The following is a 27,739-nucleotide window of genomic DNA, read 5'->3' as shown; positions in this document are numbered from 1 at the left end:
CAATCCTTTAAGACCTGCCAGTAGGCTACACTCTCGGCCAATCACATTCATCCTACACTATCATCGATACATATGTACATATACACATTGGTGATAGAATCTGTACTATCACACACTCTACACCACTTCCTGGGTCTCTAACCCTCACAGTTATTCCACACCCTTATAATAACTGAAATAGACCTGTAACTGATTTGTTTTCCTTTCTGTCTTCTGCATTGGGGAAAAGCTCCATCTGTAACTGAATATTTATTATACATCTTTTATATGGATTATCTCTTACTGTCTTCTTCTTTGGCTTGGCTTCGCGGACGAAGATTTATGGAGGGGGGTAACTTACTGTACTGGAGTATTAAATAACTTAATGTCTACAACTGGAGTGGTACCTGCTTTTTACAAAGAAATGGTCAGTGCAATGCTGTTACAGTGCCTGCAATTGGGACATGGGTTCAAATCCCACACTGTTTTGTAAGGAATTTATACGTTCTCCCCATATCTACATGGGTTTTCCCTGGGAGCTCTGGTTTTCTCCCACCTTTCATAAATGTACTGGGGGTGTAGGTCAATCGGGTGTAATTGGGCAACATGGGCTCCTGGGCCAAAAAAGGCCTGTTACTGTGCTATATGTCTAAATTTTTAAAAAATAAGTAAGAATTTTGTTGCAAATGTACATTAACTGTCTGTGTATGACAATAGGCTGATTATCTTTGCCATTATCATTAAAACATCAGATCTTCCACTACATTAATTGTGAAAGGGTTGATCTCTAAAACACAGCACTTTGGGTCTTATGCCGAAGAATTCTTCTTCAACAGATCTTCAAAATAATATTCATTGGCCTGTTACACACCAAATAGCCAATTCACTTTTCCAAATCTCAACCTTTATTGAAAGTAAACTTTTATTTTATCATAATAATGAAACAATTGTAGGTCCAGCAGTTGCAAATTCTAATATTTTAATTAGTATAATTGCAATCGAACTAAAAGGCTCAGACAGGATCTTGAATGCTTCAACACTAGCCCCTCGAAACACTTCATCATATGGATGTGAGTGCCACTGGTTGGTCGTCACTTGGGCTGGTTACCACACTCTTCTTGGGCACCAGTACTATTGAGACCTATTTGAAATAGATGGGTTACCACACTCTTTTGTACTGAGATGTTGAAAATATCCATGAATACATTGGCCGGTTGATCAGCATAAGTTTTCAGTACTCGCTGGGTACTCCATCCAGACCGGCTGCTTTCTTCAGATTCACTCTCCAGAAGGCAGCCCAGGCATCAACTTCGGATACTAACCATTGTAATCAGGGGATATGAAGGTGTACAATAGTTCTTCCTTGTTCTTGTGGTCAAAACAGACTTAGAAGGCATTGAGCTCATTTGGGAGTGAAGCTTTGCTGTCTCCCATTGCACCAGATTTAATTTTGAAGTAGGTTATTTCATATAGGCCCTGCCACAGCTGTCAGGTATTCTTTGTTGTATCTTTCATTGTGACTAACAGTTTTATCTCAAGTTACTGAGGCCATAAATAAACCAGCAGACCAAGTATTATGGTTAATTTCTTGAGGAATATAATTGAATAATAGAGCCCAGCATTAATCCTTGGGGAACACTGCAACTCTTAAATCTATTTGCAAATTTTTAACACTTTTTCCAACTCTCTACTTTCTGTTCTAAAACAAGCCAGTCATTTATTCTGCTTTCATCCCTTCTTTGACTTCTATTAGTCTATGGTGAACCTACTTAATATTACCATCATTATCTACTTTTTTTATTACCAGATGGTGGTCCCCTATCAGCAATCTCTTTATTTCACTATGAGCACTAAGTGGTGATCTATCACTCTTGTGCTAACTGTAGCTTACATCATATGATTCTGGAAGTTGACTGAGAACACATTTGTATGGACGACGTGTCTGTGCCACGACTGAACACTTTTAATACTTATGTGTACCTTTAATATGATACTTGGAATGGCACCAACTATAATGTGTGGTGGTTAGCTACAATGTTCAGTGAATAAAATTATTGGTGCCTCTAACCATGTGTCTACTCCAGATTTATTGCTCGTGATCTATTGCCAACAAGGCTTTCTTCCTCATTCCTTTATAAACATCAAACTATTATTTTCCTTCATCTAACAGCTCTGCAACACTCAGTATCTAGGCTCATTTTCTTCAGCCAGTCACTTCAAAGCACATGATGAATTCTGTATTCCCATGACCACCAATAAATGTGCAGTAAGAGAAGGGGTTGAAATGAATGCATTTTCCAACCATCTAGGCCTGAGCAGGTGACTACTTGCAGTGCACCTGCACATTCAGGAAATAGAGCCAGCTCCACAGTCAGGCTTTCCACTGTGGCTACTGATTGTCCAACCTTAGTTTCCTGTTTTACCTTGGTTTGCCAGCCTTCATTCAGAAAACAGACAGCTGATGAGCCCAACACCTGTATTTGCTCCAGAAAAGGTCAACCAGAATGACCATCACTTATGCCATATTATTAAATGAAAGTATTATAGTGTTTGGGAAAACATGTGGGTCCTTCTTCAGGGGTGTCTCCTGAAGAAAGGCTCAGGTCCGAAAGGCCTATGTCCTTGTGCTTTCGAAGGATGCTGCGTGACCTGCTGAGTTTCTCAATCACCTTTGTGTACTGTTATAATTTTGTCTGTTTGCATGTTGATGTTATGGGTACTGCTCAGTCTCAGTAATCTATTGGCCCTTCATGTTCAGTTGTCATCATTCAGATATGGGAACTAATTGATGACAATTTAACACTTGGGATTTAAAAGAATTGGGGAGAAAGATTCGATATCTATGGCTTGTAATCTTACAAAGTTCCCTAGATTCTGGAAAGGTCCCAGGAGATTGGATCCTATTCATAAAAGAAGGATGATTGGTCAGCTAGCCTAACATCCATCATTAGGAATATGATGGAAATTTTTTAATTTATATTTAGTCATACAGCACGGTAACAGGCCCTTTCGACCCATGAGCCTGGCTGCCCAATTAAACGGGGTTGACCTATAACCCTTAATTCTGAAAGGTGGGAGGAAACCAGAGCCCCCAGGGAAAACCCATGCAGACACAGAGAGGACGTTAAAAACCCCTTACAGACAGTGCAGGATTCGAACCCAGATCCTGATCATTGGCGTTGTAACAGTGTGGCGCTAACTGTGCTACCTAATCTATTATTAAGGAAGTGGTAACTGGGCAGTTAGAAAAAGATACTATAATCAGTCAGGCTCATCATGTTTTTATGAAAGGAAAATTGTGTTTGACAGGTTTATTAGAGTTCTTTGAAGATGTAATAAGATAGATAAAGAAGAACCAGCACGTCTAGTTCATTCAAAAACCCAATAAGCATATGATAAACTGCTACATAAAAGATTACTGCACAATGTAAGATATCATGGAAATGGGAGTAATAAATTAATACAAGTTAAGGAAATGGCCACATTAGTAAAAAGAGAATCAAAATCAATTGTTTAATTTTCAAGCTGGTAAGCTGGAGAGCCTCAGGAATCGTGCTGGAGCCACAACATTTAACAAATGATAAAATTGGATTTGCTGATAATACAAAGGAAGGAGAGTAAGCAAGTTGTGAGGAGAATATGAAGGGTCTGGAAAGGACTAAGTAAGTGTGTGAAAATTTCCCAAATGGAGTATACTTTGTGGAAGTGTGAGGTGATCCACTTTAGCAGAAAGAGTAGAAAAGTGGAATATTGTTTGAATGGCAAAAATTACAGATTGTTATTTCATTGAGGGATTTAGATGTTTTTACACAAGGATCAAGGAAAGTTAGAATATAGGTACAGCAAAAAATTAGGGTGGAAAATGGAATGGTCCCCATTATTGCAAGAATAGATTATAAAGGTAGCATCCTGTAATTGTACACAGCATTGCTGACACTAGATTTGATATACCAAATACAATTGTTATCTCCAGATTACCTTTTGAAAAATTAAACACCCCTTGAAGCCACAATTCTTATCCTTATTAAGAAATGTAGATGGCCTACTAGTGGGTTTGGTCACTTGTAATATTAAGTAAATCATAATTCCACTGCTGAGATATATAGCCAATGAACCTAACAGTTAATATTGGCTGCATGCACTGAACATATAATGAACATGCAACATAAAGTCAAGAAGCTGCCTACATCAGGAACAATGTAGGAGGATTAAGTGATCCCTCAGTTTTAGACTCCACACAACTAATCTTCAATTTATGATTATTTCCAAATAAATGCCAAACAACCTAACAATGCTGGCAAGAAAATCCACAGGGGATAATTTGATAATAAATATTGCAACATTATTAATTGGTCTAGTGGGCTTGGTCTTTTTCACTGAAGTATTCAAGAATTGTACACAGAATTATTACTAAGAGAACTATTACAACTTCCAATTAGCACAAGAAGCGTGTGTAGAAGTGGGCTGTGAAGTAACTTTCCTGACATAGGAACATAGGAAATAGGAACAGGAGTAGGCCAAAAATGGCCCATCGAGCCTGCTCCGCCATTCAATACGATCATGACAAACAATATTGTTTTCTTTGGTATGTGGAGGGGAGCCCATGTGCTTGATGCTGCAGACTTCAAAATGACTGGAATAATCATGAATCAAAGAAAAATGTGACAGATACAACTATCTTTCAGAAACGTGTTGCATCCTTTTTTTTTAAATGTCAACTAACAGTATTAAATCTTAATAATTTGCAAATTAAATAATATGTAAAGCTTTTGGCAACAAAATCCAAATTGATCAAATACTTACTACATCTCTGCGGCTCTGATTATATGTAGATAAATCAGCCAAAATACTGTGTTGCAATTCAAGACTTCTGACAAGAAGTTCAATCCCTTTGGTGTCATCAAATGTTGCAAGTCGTACCACAAAGGATCTGGGAAGTAGAGATTGTTGACTGATTACTAAAAACAAACAAAATATGTGATATCTCTGCTTTGCAGAAACAGCCTCCAATATTTACATGGAGGTTGAGAGAGTAGCAAGGGAACCAAAAAAAAAACATCAGTAAGGAAATGGTATGGGGTATCATACTGAACTTAACATTATGTGGAGTATAGGAGAGCCATAAGGGCAGAAGAAGAGAGACAAGTGAAGCTGTGTGTGGCAATGGCCAGAATGATGGGCTACTTAAGAAGCAGGGGTGAGCACATAATCCTCCTGATTCACAAAAATGTTGGAAGAGCCAGCAGATCCTGATGCCCTTAAAATCACAGCTTTCTTGATCACTAATAGGCAATAATAACATTTAAATTGGGTTTCCATTTGGGCTGTGGGAGTCTGATTTGTCTACATGAACTTTATGACATCCTTTTCATGTCAATGGCATCTCCTGATATATAAAGGTAACAGGCAATGGGGATGTCCCCTTGATGCTTTTGCCAGTTTTCTTCAATAATGTTCCATCCAACCATCTTCCATTTGCCTTGAGGTGGTTAATATCGAAGCTATGGATTCACAAGTGATTAAAAGTAATAGCTCAGTTTGACAGTGCAATAAGACTGCAAACTGAGCTCCGCTTGTTGTTGAAGGCAAAACTTTGAAAAGTAAAGCTGGGTAAATTAATATGGAACTTCAGAGAGTCTGGACTGATGTTCAGAGGTCTTCATTGTAAAAGTGTACAAGCAGGTAATCCTCAACTCTAGCAAATTGAGCTGGTCTTCCTGCAGAGAAGAGGCAAACTTCAAATCTTAGAACCAGGTCCTTGAGGAATCCTTATTTTGTAACATTGGTTGAATGGAGAGGTAACTGATAGATTTGAGAGGGGGCGGAAATTGTATCCCATGTATTTCATTAAGATATTTGTGAAGACATTTGGTGTTCTCAGCTTCCTTTAACTGCAATATTTCCAAAGGAAATCCAGCCCAGTTTCTGTTAAACCATCAAAGCTCCCTTGTCCCATTGAACACTTAAATTATTAATCTGCCTTCTTTGTCAGGTTGGGATCTAAAATAATTGAAGCAGAAGTAGTGAAAAACATCAAAATAGATATTTAATGTTTACATTAATTTTATAGACTTTGCCATTGTATAAAATGTTTCTTTTGGTATAGATTTTTCCATGGGTGACTAATATTCCTGCAAAATCTAGTGGCATATTTGTAAGGCAATTTTAATGATGCACAAAAGCACTACAATGAAGAGCACTTGGCTAATGACGAGTGATTATTTGCTCAGGAGCTGAACATCAGTGGCTTAACAGTAGAAAATAACATAATCAGATGTAGGTCAAAGCTCCTAGTTTGTGCAATAGCAATGGTGTCTTTGTTAGGGATTACAAATCCCAAAAAGAAGGAAAAGGGAAAAATAAAATATAATCATGTATGCAACTGAGTAAAAATTAGCAGGCAAAGAGTAATGGTGACAAAAATTACTGAAATTTGACCATAGAAGGTAGAGCAACAAAATAAACAGCTTTAGCATCAAATAAGGTGCTTTGGGGAGCAACAAAATTTGCACTGATATCTATGCAATTTTATCCAATTTAACAAAAAAAATCCCTAAAATTTTATTACTTAATCATGTGACTCAATAGGGTCCTGATGTGCCATGGTATCAATTTTTGCTTGATAATGTTTTAGTAGGTCCTTTGTCGCATGATTGAACTTTAAAAAGATTGTGTGAATGGAGATTTACTCCCAGTGACCATGTGGGCTTCCTCCAGGTTTACCAACTTGCTCCGACATCCCAAAGCCACGTTGATTGATGATGTAATAGGCCACTGCAAAATTTGCCCCAAGTATGTGGGTGACTGATACATCCTGTAAAGCTCTGTAGTGAGCAGAAAATAGGTTTGCTATAGGATCAGTGTAAATGGGTGCATAGGTCTTGGATTCTTTTCACCCGAGTATGAGAAAAGATTCACTGCTGTCTTTATTTCTCTGCATTAAGGAACTGTGAATAAAATAAGTTACATGGGTTATCTTAAATGTGGCTGAGTAACACACCCCTTGGGTAATAGAAGTGTGAAAAATAAGCAAGATTGAGCACTGTAACATTTGTTGCTCACATTTGTGCCTGGAGTTTACCCTTCCATCTTCAGAAAGTTATCAATCCTTTGCTTATATATAAAAAAAAGGATAAATCACATATTGGAAAGTGGAAGATATAACTCAATCCTGAATGTTTTTTCATTCTTTTCTCATTATACTGCTACTCTGGCACATTTAATAAAAGACCGTTGTTCTATTCAGCTAAAAAACATTTCATTGGGTTTGCAAGATTTTTAACTACTGGTTATGAAGAGCTTGAGACCCATGACATTTATTAATACTAACCCAGGAGCGTAGTTCATGTCAAATTTAATCCTCCTTCTGCTATTATTCAATAAATTGATTTATTATTGTTATGTTCAGAGAACAGATCCTCAATAAACATTATCAAACGCACTCTAGGTTTCAGTTATCTGTTCTTTGTAATATTGGTTTCATGACCATGGATAACATTTGCAATAACTTATGGTAGGAAATAATATTCATTTAATGATATTTTATTGGAGGAAGTTATTTTCTTTTTCAATGTTCTTTTAGCTCAGCTCATTATTTAGTCCTTAGAAGACATAAACCACTTCCTTGATCAAAGGAGCAAGAGAACACAGAAATATTACATGGTCCTGAAAGTACCATCATGTCAGGCACAGAACTGATGAGAAATTTTTTTAAAGCGTGAAAACTAAACACACACACATAATATATATTAAAAATATAAAAAAATAAAAATAGTTAAAAATAGTTTAACATTCTTTCACATAATTTTCAATAAGCAAAGCCACAGGATGAGTCACAGAACACTTTAGGGACATGCTAAAAAGTCTAAACATTCATTCTAACTTTGATGGACACTTTTGTCAGCCTCAGTTAATGTTTGGAGAAGGTATTCCTTTTAGAAAGCATTAATGGAAATAGTGAAAATTGGAGATGAAATGCAATATAAATCCTTTGCTTTCATCAATGTACGAAGAGCAGGTGTAATGGATCTGTTGTAGCAAACAAAGACACAGTAGTTGGTGTGAGTCAGTTTAACTGATTTTACTAGAACTCCCAAGTGAGCTTATAAGTACAATCCCATGATACTTTTCTGCTCCTGAGACCATTGTGACATCAGCCTGCAGGGCTGGCAACGCTCCCACTGTCTCGGTGCTCTCAGCCCTGCGCGAGTCTGCACCGTGACCCAGTTCACTTGCCTATCGGCGCAGCCCACTACATGACCGCCCATTACATGACCCCCCCCACCCCCCACCCCAGAATCGGTGTCAAGAGGTGACGAATCCATTCATTGTATAATGTTCCTTCGTTTAGGCAGGCGACCTCTCTGCTGTGGGCACACTACTGACACCTGCTGCTTCAGGTTGACGTGTGCTGGCTTGAGGCTGTCAATGTCCAGTACACATGTCATTCCATTGTGTCAGAGCTCTTTGTAAGGGCCCTCTTACAGCCACTGAAGAGGAGTTTGATGTGTTCACCCTGCGCACAAACATGCATTGGCAGTCCTAGAGTTACCTTGGGATGTAGGAGGCAATCAGACCATGACATAATGTTGGGACAGGCGGCCAGGGTGCCGACTTTCTCCTGAAGTCACATCATGAAAGCTGTGAGCGGTTCTTCCTGTCGTCAGGCCGGTGGTATGAATTCACCCAGGACTGTAAGCAGGGCTCCATATACGGGTTCAGCAGAGGACAAGGCCAGATCTTCTTTTAGCGCCATGCAGATTCCTAGTAGCACCCATGGCAATTTGTCATTTCAACTGGGGCCATTGAGTTGAGCCATCAGGGCAGTTTTCAGTTGGCAGTGACCATTGGCTGCAGGTAGTAAGCCATGGTGCGATGTAATTGGGTGCGAAGGAGCTGGGGTAGGGCTGATCATGGTGTCGAGGTGAACTGTGCCCCTTGTCTGTAGTTATGTCCGTTGGTAGCCTGAAATTAGCTATCCAATTAGTGATGAGAAGGGCCCTTGTGCAGTACGTCGTGGATGTGTCCGAGAGCGGTACTGGCTCTGGCTATCTGGTAAACCTGTCAACCATGGTGAACGGGTCACAGTGCCTCTGGAGATCAGCAGGGGACCAATGATATTGACATGCAAGTGGTCAAAATGCCTGCCCTTTAGGGGAAACAACTGGAGCAGGGCTTTGCCTCTGAATCTTGGGGGTCTGGCAGTTCTGGTCCAGTGCCCGAAATGTTAACATGGTCCATGCCACATAAACTTGTCAGCAACTAGCTGCGTTGTAACATTTATGATGGGTGCGCTAAGCCATGAATGGCGTCGAACACACAATGCCTCCAAACCACCAGTACAATGGGTCTTAGGTTTCTGCTGGATACTTCATAGAGAAGCGTAGTCTCGAAAGGTCAAAACCTCACATCCTCCAGTTTGAGGCCTGAAATGGCAGTATGGTAGGGCAGTATCTCAACATCCTGTAGCTGCACTGCTGCCAGAGCAGTGTAGTCAATCCCAGGAGCCAAAGCGTTGATCAATTGAATGGACGTATGGGAGAGTGCATCTGCCATGAAATTGGCCTACAATCTCTACAATGTGCCTGATGGTAGTGGTGTATTCAATGATGTAGGAGAGATGTCGCTGTTGTCTTGTGGACCACAGATCAGACCTCTTAGCAAAGGCGAATGTCAGGGGCTTGTGGTCTGTGAAATCCTTCTCTTCCTGGAAGTACCATAAATAGCGGATGGCAAGGTAAAGGGCCAAGAGTTCTTGGTTGAATACACTGCATTTCTGCTCCGATGGCCCCAACTGCTGACTGAAAAAGGCAAGTGGCTTCCAACTCCCGTTGGCCAGCTGCTCCAGGACACCTCCTACAGTTGTGCTTAACGCATCAACTGTGAGGGCCATGGGCACATTGACACAAGTATGATGGCATTGGCCAATGTATCTTTTGCCTCCTCATTCCACTCTAGGTCCTTGGGCTGGTCAGAAAGTAGTTTGAAGAGCAGTGGCATGGTCCTGGTTCATATTGGTAGAAAGTGATTGTAGAAATTTACAATGCCTACAAATTCCTGCAGCTCTTTAATTGTGGAAGGCTGGGCGAATCTGCGTATAGCTTCCACCTTGGAAGGAAGCAGCACTGCCTCATGCTGGTCAATACGGTGCCCAAAGAAATCGATGGTTGTAAGCCCAAACGGGGATTTGGCAGGATTGTCAGCCATTCCATGGAGAGCTGGTACAAGTGCGGCCTGTGGTCCTGATGGGTGTGGCTAGCAATAAGAATATCATCCAGGTAGATTTACACGAAGTCCATGCCCAAGTCAATTAGCCTCTGGAAGGTTTGTACCACATTCTTTAACCCAAAAGTCATACACAGGAATTTGAACAGCCCATTCTTTAACCCAAAAGTCATATACAGGAACTTGAACAGCCCAAAGGGAGCAATGAGCATCATTTTTGGGACATCATCGGGGTGCCCTGGGATCCGATGGTAACTCCTAACCAGATTGATTTTTGAAAAGATCTTTGTGCCGTGAAGAATGGCGGTGAAATTTTGGATATGGGGAACCAGGTATCTGTCCGACATCGATGAGCCAGCGATAACCACCACAAGGTCTCCAGCCACCAGATGCTTTTGGTACCATGCGCAAGGGGGGGAATGCCCATGAACTGTCGGAGTGTTGTATTATCCCCATTTCCTCCATCTTGCAGAACTCCTCCTTGGCAATGTGCAGCTTGTCAGTAGGCAGCCTGCGGGCCCATGCATGTACAGATGGTCCCTCTGTAGAGATGTGGTGCTGGACGTCATGTTTCAGCATGGCTGAGGAGAATTGGGGGGGCTGACTATGCTCAGAAACTCCGCTAAGATCTTGGCATAAGCATTTGTGAGAGTCAAGGTGAGGTGCCGGTAGAGTGACCTAGCATAGGGAGAGGGACTGAGAGGTCTTAGAGTTCACTAAGTGGCACCCTTTCAGGTCCTTGAGAACGCATTGGGCTCAGAGGAAGTCTGTGCCCAGCAAGGGTTGCAATATGTCTGCCAGTGTAAAGTTCTGTTTAAACTGGCAGGGGCAGAATTCCAGAGAGATGGTCCGCACTTTGTATGTTTGGAAATTGCTACCATTAGCCATAGCGAGGCAAGGCTTGCTCTTTCCCGTAAAGTGTCCTGGCTCATGAGATGTCAATATCCTGATCTCTGCTCCCATGTCGACAAGGAAACACCGACCGGAATGTCGGTCCCAAAGGTAGAGCAGGCTGTTTCTGTGGCCAACCATTATAGCCATCAATGACGGCCAGCCAAGGCATTTCCTGGATGCAAGCAAGGTGGGCAGCAGAACCCCAGCACTGGTGGTAGTAGCACCACCGTTCCTTCTCTGAGCTGTCCCCAGCTGTGTTAGGCTTTCTCTCTGGCACTGAAACAATACAATCAACGTGGTCTATAGCTGCTCCGCTATATTGGTTGGCCAGTGTCATAGCAACGTAGTTGATGGCAAGTCCACCTTGATGTTTAGCCTGCCACAGAGTGTCGGCTCAGGCAGCCAACCTGGAAGTGTTGCCGAAGTGGTCATCAGCCAGGAGCATGGAAATGTCCTCCAGCAACTGTTCCAGGAATATCTGTTCAAACAGCAGGCAAGGTCTGTGACCGTTCATCAGCGCCAGCACGTTGCCCATGAGGGCGGATGGTGTGCGGCTGCCTAGGCCATCCATATGCAACAGCCTCGCAGCTCACTTGCAGTGGGAGTGCCTGAGAGGAGCACTTTGAGTGCCTCATACCTGTCTTTGGTGGGGGGGGCAGCTGCAGGAAATCAACAATCCTGCTGGCAGTGTCCTGGTCTAGAGAACAGACCACATAATAGTATTTTGGGGCATCAGTGGTGATTTTCCTAACCTGAAACTGACCCTCAGTCTGCTGGAACCAGGCCACAGGCTGAGAGGTTCAGAATGTAGGCAGCTTCAAGGAGACTGCATTAGCATCATTCATCATGAGGTCCAAATTTGCTGATTTGGGCCATCAGGGTCACCAAATGTAATGAACAAAGACACAGTAGTTGGTGTGAGTCGGGTTAATTGATTTTACTGGAACTTCCATGTGAGCTTATAAGCCCAAACCCTTTGATACATTGCCGCCCCCGGGACCAGTGTGACATCTGCCTGGAGGGCTGGTAATGCTTCCAGTGTCTCGGGGCTCTTAGCACCACACAAGCCTGCACTTCTGTGACCCAGTTTGTTTGTGGATCAGTGCAACCCACTACACGGCGCTAATATTAAGATTAATATCAAGCTACTTCTTTTAAATATATCTTAGGTTAGCTGTGGGTTGGTTACAGGGTTACACACATTCATACCTCAGAAGTGAGGTCATCTTTCGGAGTCACAGCATCTAGAAAGAAAGAGCTAAGGGAACTGAAGTGGGTCTTAATTATTCAAGGACAATGGAGTGTTTGCTTTATTTAAAAACTTAAATACTGAAATACTCACGAAGAACTGTTGAGGGAAGCCATCTGTTTAAACAAAAACAGGTTTATTAGACTTTCCTGAATCATAAAACCACTTAAGCCTCTTGAACAGAGATGAGATCAGAGGTTGTTATGAATATGGAGTGGTTTTGGAAAAGGCAAGAAATTTTGCAGAAATGAAATGAATAGTCATGTGGTTTCAAAGAATTGGGACCATCCTCATTGATAATGTAACTGTCACATGATTTGGAGAAATATATTATCGAATCCAGACATTTTTGCATCAGTTTCAGAAGTCAAAACCCTGTGACACACACAGGAGTTTGAACCTTGTGGAAGACAGAGTTGAATTACAATAACCAGAATAGGTGCTATTATGTGTTACTCCTAATAAAATGGGGACACAGAATTTCAAAAGAGAAGCCTATTTCTGACTGTCTCTTTAAGATAAAGAGGGCAGTTTCATTATTTGGGAACACAGATTCCAAAGTCTTCATTCAAGAGAAGAAGATTTGACCTCCTGGAAAGACAGGTCTTGTATTGACCTATTCACAGGAGATACATTTGTGGCTGAGAAGATGGTCATTTCTGTTTGAAGAATTTCTTTCAAAGAAAGGATTGTGAATTTAAAGAGGCCTGAAGGTGTGATGTTTAAAAACCACTTTATAACTATTTCTGAACTGAAAATTTAAGACCTTCAAGCAAGACTAAAATGATGCTGAAGTTTTAAAATTGACTTTTCAGAGTTTGGGTCTTTATCCACACACACATTTACATTTGTGCAGAGTGGGGTTCAATTTAAAGTTTAGAGATAAGAAATTTGCATCCTTAAGAGTTGAATAGAAAAAACGATTATTTTGAATTTACCACTGGTGAAATTTCCATTGCTGTTCCTTTGTTAGTGCTAACAAAGGCCCTTTAGTCCCAAACAAAAATTAAAAGGGTTGTTAGTTCATCACACTGGAAAGACAGAAAAAATGTTTTGTGATATTAAAGGTTCTATTTGCTGCAGCACATCATTAAGATCTTTTATGTTAATAACATTTATTGCAATAATATGATCAAATGGGATTATCAACACAGCTCCCTTGCCTGTCTTTTCTTTCTCTCATTAACCTATAAACCAGATGGCTTTATCAACTGATTGTCACCACAGAAACCCCAGCATCACCCTATCAGCAAAGTTCCCTTTCACCCCTTATTCTGCCCCCAATTTCTTGCAACTGAAAACTCACTTGTTCTGTCTCTTTCCCTGCTCTTACAAGAGACCTTTGACCTGAAACATTAACTATTATGACTTTTACATGGCGGGAAATTTGCGCAAATTTCCTGCAATGCAGGCTGTGTAAAAAGGTTGGAATGGAAATTAGAAGCTAATTTCTATCCCAACATTTTTCCTGCCAGACCCCTAGATATTTTCTAGACATTTTTGCTTGCAATCTGAACTGAACTGCAGGCGATCCACAAAAATGGGATAATAAATGATGATTCCTGATGCTGCGCGATTACAGGCAACATGGGAGTTTTAAATCTGCAGCAAACCAAGGAGACATTCGACTTCTTTTTAAAATATTTTTATTGAGTTTAATATATAAATTTTACAAAAAGCACATAACTAATCATCTTGTATACATACAAAAAAGGATGGAACAGTTCCATTAAGGTTCGTTCACATAATGCTAAACGTACACACACTGCCACCTTTAATATGATCTGTGGATTGAGAGCCATTTTCCTCTTCCTTCTGGAGGCCTTTTAGACGCAGGTTAATGATGTCAATGACGATGTCAATGCAGTGAAGCTGTGCGTCAGACTTACGTTGCACACCTGAATTGACGTCAACCCATGTTCACCCTCCGACTATCACCACAACAGAGGAAGTCAGTGTAAATGTGCTTCCTCTGTAAATGGCCACTCCTGAGGTAAGTTTGCAAAGTTATTACAGTGCATTATTGGAACTTGTGTGTAAAAACCATATATGTTTCTCTTTCCACAAATGCTGCCTAACCTGCCAAGTGTTTTCAACACATTCCATATTTATGTCAACTGTTGACCTGGTTATGATCTGTACAGATTATCGATTGCATATGAAAAATAAAAACACTTTACTTGATATTAAACAGGCATTAAGTATTTCTTACTTTAGCAAACCTTTTCGATGAGTGACGTACAACTCATGGGATAATGTGGTCTTGCTGTAAGGCACAACTCGGACAAATTCCTTCAGCAGGGGAAACTCAGGGACTACATGAGGTACAGTCATAATGCAAAAGTCTCTGTCCTGTATTCATTTGTACCAAAAAAAGTTAATAATAGTTTCTATATCAATGCATTGGCCATCCTCATATCTCAACAGAGTGCTATATTCATTCATTTTTTAAAAATCACAGTTAATATTGAGTAATTGAGCACCTTCCATTTATTTTATTTAAGTTATTCATTTATTATTTACAAAGACAGTTCTCTGGGACAACAATAGGCATGCTAATTTATAGTTATGTTAAAACATACAAACTTGATAAAGTCTTAAGAATTGACTACTGATATATTGAATTTAGAAATTTGCAATCCAATGACATTCTTTATGCTTTTCAATAATCCACTCATTATATCACTAAATATATTTTAATTTTTTTTAAATTTAGAGATACTGCATGGTAATAGGCCATTTTGGCTCACGAGTCCATGCCACCCAATAACCTACATCCCGGTACATTTTTGAATAGTAGGGGGAAACCAGTGCCCTGGAGAAAACCCACGTAGACCACAGGGAGAACGTACAAACTCCTTACAGACAGTGTGGGATTCGAACTCCGGTCCGGTCACGGTCATTGGCACTGTAAAGGCTTTGCCCTAACCGCTACGCCAACTGTGCCACCCTTTATGCAAATAGTATCCAGTCAAGGCATGACATGATTTAGCAAAGCTCTCTAATTTGTTCCAATGAAAGATCATTAATCTGAAATATTAACCCCACTTACTGCTCCACACATGCTGCTGACATGTTGAATATCTCCAATATTTCTTGTTTCTAATTGAGATTAATGCTTTTGGTCTAACACAATAAAAATAATCTAATCAATTGGTTTATAGATGTTTACTTACATATTGTTCCATATATTTAATGAGCTTCAGTTTATAATACCATAAGTGAAAATAATTTAGGAGTCACTTACTGGATAGAGGTTAAATATATAGGGCAAAAAGTCCTGAGATCTGCAAACAAAGAAGAGACAAATAATATTTACCGCTCGTGGTCATGGACTTTAGCCAGATGATCAAAATGTCTAATATCTTGCATTTACTTTGTATGTTTGTATATAAATATCCTCAGGACATTTCTGATAGCAGCTTTACTACTTTTTTGGAAGTGCTTAAGTTATACAAATACAGGATCTGACTGGGAAAAGTAACCTAATGTTTTAGTAATTTTTGTGACAAACCCTGTACCATTATTCCCTTTCAAAGTTATACAGTATTCACCAAGCCATAAATTTTGCCTAATGCAAATCTGAATCGCAATGAGCAGGTGAACAGATATTACCCATTGGGTGACATGGTTAGCATACCAACGATGTTACAGCGCCAGAAAACAGGGTTCGAATTCAGCGCTGTCCATAAGGAGTTTGCACATTCACCTCATGTCAATGTGGGTTTTCTCCTGGTGTTCCAGTTTCCTCCTACCCTTCAAAACATACAGGGATGTAAGTCAATTGGATGGCACGGGCTCATGGACTGAAAGGGCCTGTTACCATGCTGTATGTCTAAATTTAAATTCAATCGTGAATGCAAAAATAATATGGCACCTCATGGAAGGTTCACACCAATTTATCACAGAAAATTATTGTGTATAATGCATATGGAGTGCAATGGCTTGAGAGTTCAATGAGAATGCTCGAAATTCAAAGCTTTTCAAGTTGTTCTGGTTGGGCTGTTTGGTGTGGTCAATTGTTATCGACTGGTGCAAGTGTTGAACACCAATATGAACTTCACGTTTGAATTGGATTGTTGCTTACTTTGTTGCTTACCGATGAGCAAAAGACATTTATTTCAGGAAAATTCATTAATGGGTTGCAGTTCTTCATTTTGATGTACAAAATTCTATTTCAGTTCTGTGCTCTTGCAATGCTGCTCAACCTCAAATTACTTTTCAAACTACAAGGATAGTCAGCTTAACAAAAATAGTTATTATTTTTTTCTTAAAATTTTGTAGCACTTCAATGTCCAGCAACTGATGGTAGATACTTATTTTTAGTAAAAGAATTTAATCGAAATTTCTTCCAATTAAACACCAACCTGACTGTGACCAAGCTTGCCAGGCCATCCATTTTTTCTACATTACACCTAAATATGAGGCATCGTGCTCTGCTCTCCACCTCATTGACAACTTCCTGCTACTATTTCTCCAGTGGACAAAGTACAACCTTCTGCCTTTCTAGTTTCTGCACAAAGGCTGCACGTGTAAAAAGGGTAGAAAGTTCGAGCATACTCTCAACGACTTTCAGCTCTTTCTTGAAATAAAACATTGCTTTAGATATATTTGAACTCAATGCAATGGCCCCTTTGAAAAGACTTACATTTATAGAGTGGTTTTCAGAACCTAATGGCTTTACAGGTAATATGGTATTTTCACTCTTGTAACATAAGAAACTTTTGACAGATAATTTGCACGTAGTAAGGAATCACAAATAACTATGAGATAATGATCAAATAATCTTGATTACAAAGACAAGGAAGCTGGTTTTCTTCAATGTAGTGCTATAGAAAATTTTCCAAGCCAAATAGGAGATGAAAACTTAGTTTAACTTATAAAGCAGCTTCTCCTGCAGCGCAGCATTCTCTCAGTAAGATAGATTAATGTCAGCCTTGGATTGAAGGGAGATGGGGACACAGCCTAATACACAAGACCTTTGGTGATTATTCCAAAAAGCTCCATACTTGTTTGACTCCTGATACTTCCAGCCATAAAAGCAAAAAGGTACACACAAGAGTCTGTAAAATCAGCAGTAAGATTGGTGAAGGGCTCGTGACCCAAACATCGGTTACCATTTACTTCCTATAGCTGCTACGTGACCTGATGAGTTTTTTCAGCATGTTTATGTATTGATCAGGTAGTAGAGTTGTCTGCAAAGGCATTGTTTATTCATGATATCATTAATTTAAGATATTTATTTAATTCTAGATGACCTAATTTCAAGAAGAACAAATTTAAATTCCTCATCATTAAACTACTGTTACTTCACATCACCAAACTACTGAATCATATCCAGTTTTATGACTTGGCCCTGAGTCTGCTGCCTTATGCTTTTCCATCCTCCTGTACTTTTCCTCTTCTTCATTTTGCAGCAGAGCCCTCTAAATGGTCTCACTCCACTTCCTGAAAGCCTTTATTTTCACATTTCTATTTTAAATTCACAAGAAATTGTGTTTTCAAATGTACTCTTACAATTTACATGATCCTGGTACTTACCTTGTTTCATATTTCTCATCCATGCAGAACAACTGTATACAAAATACATTTGGTGCATCTGTCAGTCTGGGGGAAACCACTTGGCTGTTCTCTGCTCTTTCAGTGACTTGATTTCTGATATCACTATGTGGTGCTCTATTAGTTTCATCCTGGTTGGTCTCTTCTTTCTGCAGCAAGAATAGGTGAAGAATGACATATCATGCACAGTTATATTGTGTACAGGTACAGTCTCAATAAAGCAGTCTGACCCAAAACATTCACTGACTATTTCTTTCCATGGAAACTGCCTGACCTGCTGAGTCCCTCCACTGTCTCCAGCATCTGCAGTTCTTGCATTTTTCAAGCATAGTTATGATGGAATTGCTCACATTTTTAGACAGTACATTATTCTCAGTAGGCATTACCTTTTAAGAACAGCAACTAAAAATGTGAAGATGTATTAAGTTTTGGGAATCATAGCAAGGCTCGCAAAAACAAGTGTACACTGAAGGAATTATCATCATTTAAATATGCACATTGAGAAGCCCAAACTGTACTGATGGTAAAAAAAATACATAAAAATGGCAAATAAAACTGTGATCACTTGACAAATAAAAAACTCCAGAATAAATTATTAATAATGCTGCCACAACCGATTGTACTTGAACAGGTAGAGAAATGTAACTTTGGTGGTGACCACTCCTAAAGCTATATTTTTGATTCAAATATTTTTAATACACCTTAATTTGCTTTATTCAAGGTATCTTACCTTTTCATCTGCATTGTCTTCAGAATGTGAAGGTAAAATGTCTTCCTTTACTGTCAATAGAAAAACAGAATTTTTTCAATTAACCATTGTCAGAACAGGGTAATATATATTTTATTTGCTTATAATCAAATAGCCTTGGTTTATACATATTTTATATTTTAATTTACACTCCTTCCAAGCATCAATTCCTCATAATAATTATGGAAGGTCAACAAAGCTGCTCACAAGTTATATTCACTTCTCTACCAAATTGTCTGGGAGAGATTAAATTATTTCATCTGCTTCCCATTCTTCATCTTAAAGCCTGCCTCTTTGACCAAGATCTGGGTTATCAAATCTAATTCTTCCTCCTTTTGCTTTGTGCAAAGGTTTTTCTCCCATAAAACATCTTCAGATGTTACAGGTCAGGTACCCCTTATCCAAAATGCTTGGAACTGGACGTTATTCGGATTTTGGGTTTTTTCAGATTTTAGAACATTGGAACTAAGCAGCACAGTAGCATTATTAGAACACCATCAGTGGTTAAACAGCAACAAAAAACAATGTCAAGCTTTTCAAGTGCCAACATGATGCCACAAGTGGAAAATCCACATGAAATAATGTTTAGTACTTATCAAAAAAAAACTTGATCTCTACTTACAAAAAGAGACTACCTCCCCACCGCTGCCAGTCCCCAACTGCCATTGCAGGTCTTTGGCTACGGTCCCCATTCCTACCCAGGTGCAAGAGACACCTTCTTCAATGCAAACGGCACCACACCTGGTGTTGAGAATAGAGTTTCCGTCACTGACTCCGGTTGCAGCCAATGCTAAAGACCAGGACCCAGCTCAGTTTGGTATCTTCCCGACCAGAGCAAAGATTTCTTTTTTTTTTGCTGTTGTAATCAAACTGGTGCCAACAGAGTATCAGAGCCCCACATGGGCAAGTCAAGTGTCAAATTTTTTTTTCACTTGTGACATTGTGTCAGTGCTCAATTATTCATTGGTTTTTGGATCTTCGGATAAGAGGTACTCGACCTGTATAATGCTTTAATGGCATTATACAAAAGGTAAGTTCTTGCTGTAGTAATTTTGTGCAAAGCTAAACCAATATTAACACCTTCCATGTCCATAATATCAGTGTTAGTACAATGCCATTACATCCATGTCAATTATTGATCTCCTCTGGAAATTTCCAATGTATATTCCTCAAAACAACAAGCCTGTTTTTTCTATTGTTTCCTGTTATAATCTGAACTGCTTTCAAACTTGACTCAATGCTAAGCACTGCTTTTATTTTTCTTTAAATCATTTTTCTTGGCATTCTCCTTTCAAATGAAAAACTATCTTTTTTTCAAACTAGTGAGTTCAACCAGTCAGATGGAACACTCACCACATCTAACTTTATGTATTTTTGCTCCCCTTTCTATCCACCATGATAGATCCTACTTAACATACTTTTACTCCAGTTGCCAAGAATCATTTTTGGTTATATCTACCATCAACAACATTAATAGGATTTTGAAGTGAACATTACCTCCTGCACTCCTTGGTTTAATTATACATCACTTCTTACACCTAGTTCCCTTCCTGTGACTGAGAGCCATAACAGGAGATCAAATCATCTTCATCACTTCCCATCCACAGGCTAGGACATTAAACATATTTTCCACATGCATCTATCTCTCACTAAATGTTGGAACAAATGTATATTGGGATCATTACTATGCTGAATCCTTCCATAAATTCCACAAATGTGACCATGATTTCTGATTACTTGTCATACATATCCTCTACCTTATTCCCTTATGTCCAATGAAACTCAATAATTGTTCAACAAAAGTTGACTTCATCTTTCAATTATACATATCACAATTTGCTGGCCTCAACATTAGACTTTACCCAGTTTTCCCATTTTCTCGACCAGGGTAAGGATTCTGCTCTACCAGACACTTTTTTTTTTGTTTTGTCACCTGGCTTCTAATCATTCACTCGTCTTTTATCCCTCGTGTTAATTAATCATCCCTGCCCAGCACTGTATCACCCATTTATTTCTTTTGTCCCCTTGTTCTCCACTGCTTAGTTATTAAGTCACATTAAGTCATGTAGGATCACTGCCCTCTCAGTAAAGACATTTTTTTCCTGACCTTGGTTTCACATTCTCCTTTTCTGCCTTTCATGTCTTTTCATTGCTTAGTTTCCCATTTTAAATAGCAAACACCTCTGAAAGACAATGGTCCAAGTCCTGCACACATTCAACTTCTCCAGAATATACTGGTGCCAATATCCCATGAATTCCAATGCACTACCTGTACAGCTATGTATTCATCTGATATATCTTCCTATTTCTACTACAGAACTATAAAATTGAAAGTGGCAAGTTTTCCTATCATCACTCTGGACTACAGTTAATCTTTTCATATTTAGAATAGGTGACAAAAATTCAAAGATATGTTCATCAGTTTAAGCATTTGCTTTGATGTTTTGAGACAATGGGAAACTTCATACCTGGTGATTTTGCTGTTCTCAGAGTCAGCGCATTCAATTTCTCAGAAGGACCTTTACGAAGACCGTGAAATGGGCGCAAATCAAAGCAGTTGTTCAGTAACTCAACATTTACTTCACTGCACAGACTTATGAAACCCACTGCAGTGTTGTTTACCTGCATGCCATATAAAAACATGATTGAACCTATTATTCCTTTGCATGCTTGCAGAAATAAACTAAATTGTGGCTATTTACAACATATTTATAAATGGAATAACTGCTAAGTTAAAAATCCAACAATGTGTCTCTCATTTTTATGACTTTAAATATATTCACCCATGGCACATTTAGCAGAGGAAGAAATGGACAAGATATTTGCACATGCCTTAGGTAAACCTGCCAACAAAGGTCTCAATGTGTGTATGTGTACTTTTAAGTATATAGCACATAAGAGTGAATTTCTGGCCCTATTTGAAGTTCCCCTGCACAAAAACATTCATCAAACTGATTGCTGGAATGCCAAATTTGCTGTACAAGGAGAGATCAAGTCAATTCAAGTTTATTGTCATCTGTTTGCACAAGTATAATCTGACGTAACAGCATTCCCCTGTCCTTGATGCAAGCATGCAGACACATAGCCAGACATAACACACATACAATACATATTAAGGAAAATATTTAAATTGATGAAGTAGATAGAAACAATCAAGAGGTGATCTCAAGAGACATACAAAATTCCTAGGAGACCTGAAAAGCAAGAAGTGGGAATAAAATTTTCCTTGGGCAGAGTTAGAACCAGAGCTTAAAAATAATGTTGGTTTTTAGTTTTCTACCAATATAGCTATGGAGGCTTAATCACAGAACATTTTCAAAGAGAGGAATCAATAGATTCCTCAATATTAATGGAATTAGGGGACATTGACTAGTGTTGGAAAGTGGTAGGTAATAAGTCAACCATGATTTTATTGAATATGGGAGCAGAAAAATTGAATCGAGTAGCCTACTCTGTTTCTTATATTCTTAGATTTGAGCATTGAATTCCTGAAATGATACTCACAATTGGAAAATTACGCTGTCTTTACTCTATACTAATTGTTCTCTCTGTGTAACTTCGCACTTCTGTATCATACTTTGTATATTATGCATGAAATATCTAGCTGGATGGCTCACAAAACATTCTCATTGTATGTGACTGAACATGTGGCTGTAAACTTTGAACTGTATAAATATTTTTCCTCACTAAATTTAGCTCTGAAACAATTAATTCCTAATCGAATTGACATTTGATTTAGTCAATACTGAATACTATAATCAGAGTTTATTGCCATACACATAACATAGAAATACACCAAAGTCCTACATACTTGCTGCAGCAAAACAAGATACACCAACTACAATAGGATACATTAAATTACCACAACATGCTTTTAATTATCTTTAAACTTTAACTTATTACTATCAACTTAACTAATCTAACAATCCCCTTCTAATTCTAAGCCTACATTTATGTAATGTGTATTTAAATTCAGAAAAGGTCTTTGATTCAGGGTCCAATCTCACTTCTCACGCCTCCAAGTTTACTGGTTGCAGGCAATTCTTATACTGTGCACAGAATTTAACATTTATGAAGTTCACCAGGCTTTGGTGCTTGAAAGGTAAATGGTTACCGCTCAGGAAGGTTCTTTGTAGGTTTGCAAAGAGAGATTTGTTGTTCACTGGATACCCACAACTGATTCCTTGTAACTAGCCACTTCAGTGTCTTGCTGAAGAAACTTTCCCCATTAGGGTTTTCCAGATGATAACCTCTTTCTTTCAGGTCACCACAGTTCCTTTTGTTTCTCTTATTTCAAGTGAAACATTAGGCAGCCAGTCCTCTCCTCTTGCATGAACCACAAGGGCTTTGAACAGGCTAAACTAAGCACTCACATCCCATCTACAAATGTTTTTTTTTTCCACAAGCTTGCCAGCTTGTCCTGTTCCAGTCCCAACTGCTGCTGCTGACTGTAGCACTGCAGAACTGAATTCTCTCTCTCTGAGAAAAAAGCCTGTTTTTCTCTCTCTGCTTGCAAAACCACATGACCCTCTTAGAACAGCAAGTTCCACTCTAGACAGCCTGTAGCTCTAAGGAGTTCTTTTATCTATTGCCTTTTTGTAAACAACAATCCATTAGTGAAGTCTCATTGGCACTCTCCAAAGCTTTTTCAAAGGCTCTTGGAGTCGTCCTGGTCTAGCATGACCAGAGCTCCAGAATTTTAAATAAGATCTCTTTTAAAGTGTTAGTATGTGACCTACACTAAAAAACCTTCCCCAATTTATCTCCCAAAAACATATCTATAATCTGTCACAATACCAAGCCTACAAAGTCCCTCTTCAGGTTACACATGATCCTGAAATGAAAACAGAACACTCATTTTCCATTTTTATGGGTGAAAATATTGGTCTCCCTACAAGAAGTACTGAAGACGGACCTTTACTGGCAGTTCAAGGAGTGACTCATCACCAGCCTCTCACAGAGAATCATGGACAGCTAACAGCCATTGGTCATAATGACAATTATATAAAAGAAAAATTGCAAGCTCCAACATTGCAACCACACGGATTTTAAAAGCCACCTTGGAGGTACATGAGCAAATAATATATACTGCTTTCTGCTGTTTTGTATATTACCTGCAGTTGAACTTAATATTTATTACTACCTTTTCATACCACTGGTTTTTAAATTCTTCATTTAATCCACTGGAGTTACTGGTACATATTCTGTGCTTTATATATTGTGATATAATGTAAGCACCATCCACAATGAAGAATAAAATTCAAAACATGGAGATCATTTAACCTAACTTGAAATGGTGTCTGTGGCATGATAGAAACAATCCACTTGAAAGATAAAATACGTACCTCACAGACAGCAGCATGGTTCATTTCATCTTGAGCTTCTATTAATTCTGCTAAGAAGTATTCACCATAAATGGTTCTCAGTGTGTCAGTCATTTCATTAAAAATAGGAGTGATATCATCACGATCCTCTATCCTGATGAACCAAAGATCACAGTTCAGAAATGACTCAGCTCCCTTTAGAAATTACTTCATGGTATTGACATAATTATGCACCAAGGCTTTAACAGTAAACAATATTTTATTACAAAACAAATGATCTCCAAATTAATTCCTTGCAGTGCACAGGATTTTGAATTTCCATTATCTTATTCCAAAGTGACAACACTAGGAAGAGTCTGAAAAATCATTACTGAAATATTTGTAAAGATGTAGTGGAATTTTCCAAATGTTAGAAGACACAGAAGTCAGATGATTTTCAGAAATATTTAGAAACAGTGGAAGAAGCCACAAAGAATCTTGTCTGTGGTCATTTGCAGTGGTCCAGGAGTAAACAGAAACAATCAACAACAAATGAAAACCTGTTTTCATACCGTCATCCAGGCAACTCTGCAGACTTTCTAATTCTACTGTTGAACTCATGGGACAAACCCAAACTATTTGAAATATCACTGTGTGGGCTGAGAACCGAACTTGAGAAATCTCCTGCCACTGACCTGAACTCATGGCAATATCCCCATATTCGCTAATTGTGTGCTTTTTATGGAAATTTGATATTCATCAAGTCAGGTCCTTGGAGAAACTCAGCTCAGAATGCTTTGCTGCCAAGCTGTGTTAAAAAGTCTTTTTTCCATATCTAAGCATTCTGCAACTATGTACAGCTTCTTGCTATAGACTTGGATATTATATCCTTCCACTTGTACCAATTAGCCTTTGCCTCACTTGAATCCTGCATGGAGCTGATATGAAGAATTTAGTGCCTTCAAGATAATGATGCAGACAGGATGTGAGATTCTTTCCTGCAGTATTTGCAAATTGCTTAGCAACCTAATCTGCTGCTAATTTCTGAAATTGCTGGATTCTTTGTCTGATTGACCACAGCTAATTTCAAGCATCTTCAAGGTTGTAGAAATAACAGCTTGAAACCTCATGAAACACAGCCAACATTTCAACAATTCAGCATTTACTTGTGGTATCATATACTTTAAAGTTAATTTATTCATTTCATTTAACCTCAACCTCAGCAATAACTAGCTTAGCCAAGGAAGATCCATTGTTTTATTAGTGCTTTATCTTCATTACTTTCAGGGTCCATAATTCTAATAGTACAAATTGAAGAATGCTACTTTCCTGAATAGTGCTGAGTGGCAACATAATGATGTGTTATGCTTGAGTACCAAAGCAATGGTCCCACTGCACAAAACATAGGATCCTGTGCTGTAGTCAAATCACTGCTGTAATCACTAGTGATAATCACTAGTGATAATTCTGATCACTAGAGGGAGTCAGAGATGTTGCAGCTAGGAGGAGATTCAAAATGTATGCCTCTATGAAATTTTGAGTGAGTACTGTAGCTAGTATAGTTGCTATAAAAGAACCCAAGTTTTTTATTACCATAAAACAAACATCACATGGTACCAGGAGTGGAAGAAATACAAGGAGTGTGCAGAGTGAGAATCAGTCAATAGCAGCAGAAAACATGGAGAGTATAAAGACTCCTGACTCTGTAAATTGGACTGGAAATATCAACCACGACATTTGCTACTTAACATAACAAGACTTCAAGCACTAGAGGTTTTCAATACATTTGCTTTTGCCGAGGCAGCTGACCAGGACAAGTTTGACAAGGTCATTGAGATGTTTGATGAACACTGTTCACCAAAGAAAAATGAAATATTCGAGAGGTACGTGGTTCATGTGCACATGCAACGGTATGCAGAGAATTTTCATACTTTCTTAATGGACAAAACTAAAAGGAAGAATGTGGCATTGTTGATCTCAGCAAGATTCAATGATCAGTGATCAAACTGTGTTCAAATTGTTGATCTCGGCAAAATTCAATGATCAGTGATCAAACTGTGTTCGAATTATTGATCTCGGCAGGATTCAATGATCAGTGATCAAACTGCATTCGAATTATTGATCTTGGCAAGATTCAATGATCAGTGATCAAACTGTGTTCGAATTATTGATAAGAAAGTGAGTCAGAGGTTGCTGCGAAAGACAGAGCTTAGCTTAGCTGGAGCTGTGAAGATATGCCTGTGATAGTACAGATCTATCACCAATGTATATAGTTACTGTATCTAGACTGTGCTTACAGCGATTGGCTGAGAGCTAAGCCTATTGTCTGGGCCTTAAAGGGTTGTGTCCCTAGCCAGGGCGGATCATTCCGGACTGGTCGGCCACCTGTGAAGAGCTCCTGTCTTTTGCTAATAAAAGCCTTGGTTTGGATCAACAAGTCTTTGATTCTTTCGACGAGCTCTACAATGCCATGCCAGTGAACTATATCGGCAGCATGTGAAAAAGTTTGTTGGTAGTGCAAAAGCCAATGAAAATTAAGGCATGGTCATAGCCATATTGTCTGGACACACAAAAAACAAGATATAGGAAACAACAAAAAGGTGGAGAGACATTCAAGTGTAAATGATGTGGTACTCACCATGCACCAAAACACCTATGAAAAAGTAAGTAATAAGTGCAAAGGGAAGAACCATTATGCAAAGCAATGTTTTTCAAAAGGGAAACAAAACAGAAGTAAAAGCGTCCACACTATTCAAACTATAGAAGAAACTGCTCTCAGTGATGCTCTCTTCGATGATATGGTAGTGTAGAAAGACACTGTCAACAGACACTGAATAGCAAAGCATTTACAGAGTCGATGAGGATAAGAAGACTGTCATTGCATACAAATGGAACAAATATTCCATTCAAGCTGGACACAGGGGCAAATGTCAACTTGATCTGTGAGTGTGACATCATTTATGCAAATCCTGTACACCTCAAAGCCGACAATGGACAGAGCATCAACACAAGAAGTGTAAGTAAACCAATGGTTTTCAACCTTTTTCTTTCCACTCACATACCACTTTTAAGTAATCCCTCTGCCATCAGTGCTCTGTGATTAGTAAGGGGTTGCTTAAGGTGGTAAGTGAGTGAGAAGGGAAGGTTGAGAATCATTGCTCTAGACCCAATTGTTATTGAAATATTTTGCTTCAGAACAATTAACATTGGCTCATTTCCTTTGGAGTTATGAAACCAAAGGACATAACGAGTCAATTCGGTATGATTAAAACAGTGGTTTTCAAACTTTTTCTTTCCACCCACATACCACCATAAGCAATCCATAACTAATCACAGAGCACCTATGGCATAGAGAATACTTAAAGTGCTTTGTGAGTGGAAAGGAAAAGTGATGTAAACTCAAGGTGAAAGTTTAAGATAAAGAACATCACCTCATGTTCATGGTAGTCCCAGAAGGACATGAATCACTGCTTGGTGACAAAGCATGTGAAAACTTAAGCCTAGTCAAGAGGCTGTACACATCAGGGAAACTTATTATGTGAGCTGATGCATTATCCAGGGCAATGGCACAGAGTGAAGCACACTGTGAGAGTTCCACAGAATCTGATCACTGAATCTCTTCCTGTCTCTGACATAAAATCCAAGCAGATCACAGCTGAAACAGAAAAGGACAGTTCTACAGAAGATCATCAAGAATCTGAATGAAGAATAGCCTAGAGGTGAATGTCAGCCATACTTCAACATCAGAGCTGAGTGCTGTCAATGGGTTTCTACTCAGACAGA

The 27,739-nt window shown here is 39.0% G+C and overlaps 1 protein-coding gene across 6 annotated transcripts in view; it reads right to left on the bottom strand.

The window, feature by feature from the left end:
• The window catches only part of cfap61 (cilia and flagella associated protein 61), a 203,022-nt gene that overhangs the window by 139,076 nt on the left and 36,207 nt on the right, over positions 1–27,739 (bottom strand). For 4 of the 6 annotated variants that reach the window (XM_069932362.1, XM_069932358.1, XM_069932359.1 and 1 more), the window contains 7 exons: positions 23,999–24,131; positions 21,122–21,275; positions 18,636–18,685; positions 17,888–18,054; positions 15,594–15,633; positions 14,559–14,698; positions 4,783–4,909 (listed from right to left, as the gene is read on the bottom strand). In XM_069932362.1, the coding sequence (XP_069788463.1) occupies positions 4,783–4,909; positions 14,559–14,698; positions 15,594–15,633; positions 17,888–18,054; positions 18,636–18,685; positions 21,122–21,275; positions 23,999–24,131 (811 nt within the window). The remainder of the gene's footprint in view (positions 1–4,782; positions 4,910–14,558; positions 14,699–15,593; positions 15,634–17,887; positions 18,055–18,635; positions 18,686–21,121; positions 21,276–23,998; positions 24,132–27,739) is intronic. The other 2 variants (XM_069932361.1, XM_069932357.1) reach the window with 2 other exon arrangements.

Source organism: Narcine bancroftii, chromosome 4 (genome assembly GCF_036971445.1).
Source record: "Narcine bancroftii isolate sNarBan1 chromosome 4, sNarBan1.hap1, whole genome shotgun sequence".
NCBI classification, from domain to species: Eukaryota; Metazoa; Chordata; class Chondrichthyes; order Torpediniformes; family Narcinidae; genus Narcine; species Narcine bancroftii.
Note: the sequence above shows the minus strand (reverse complement) of the source record. Positions and strands in the feature narration are given on the sequence as shown.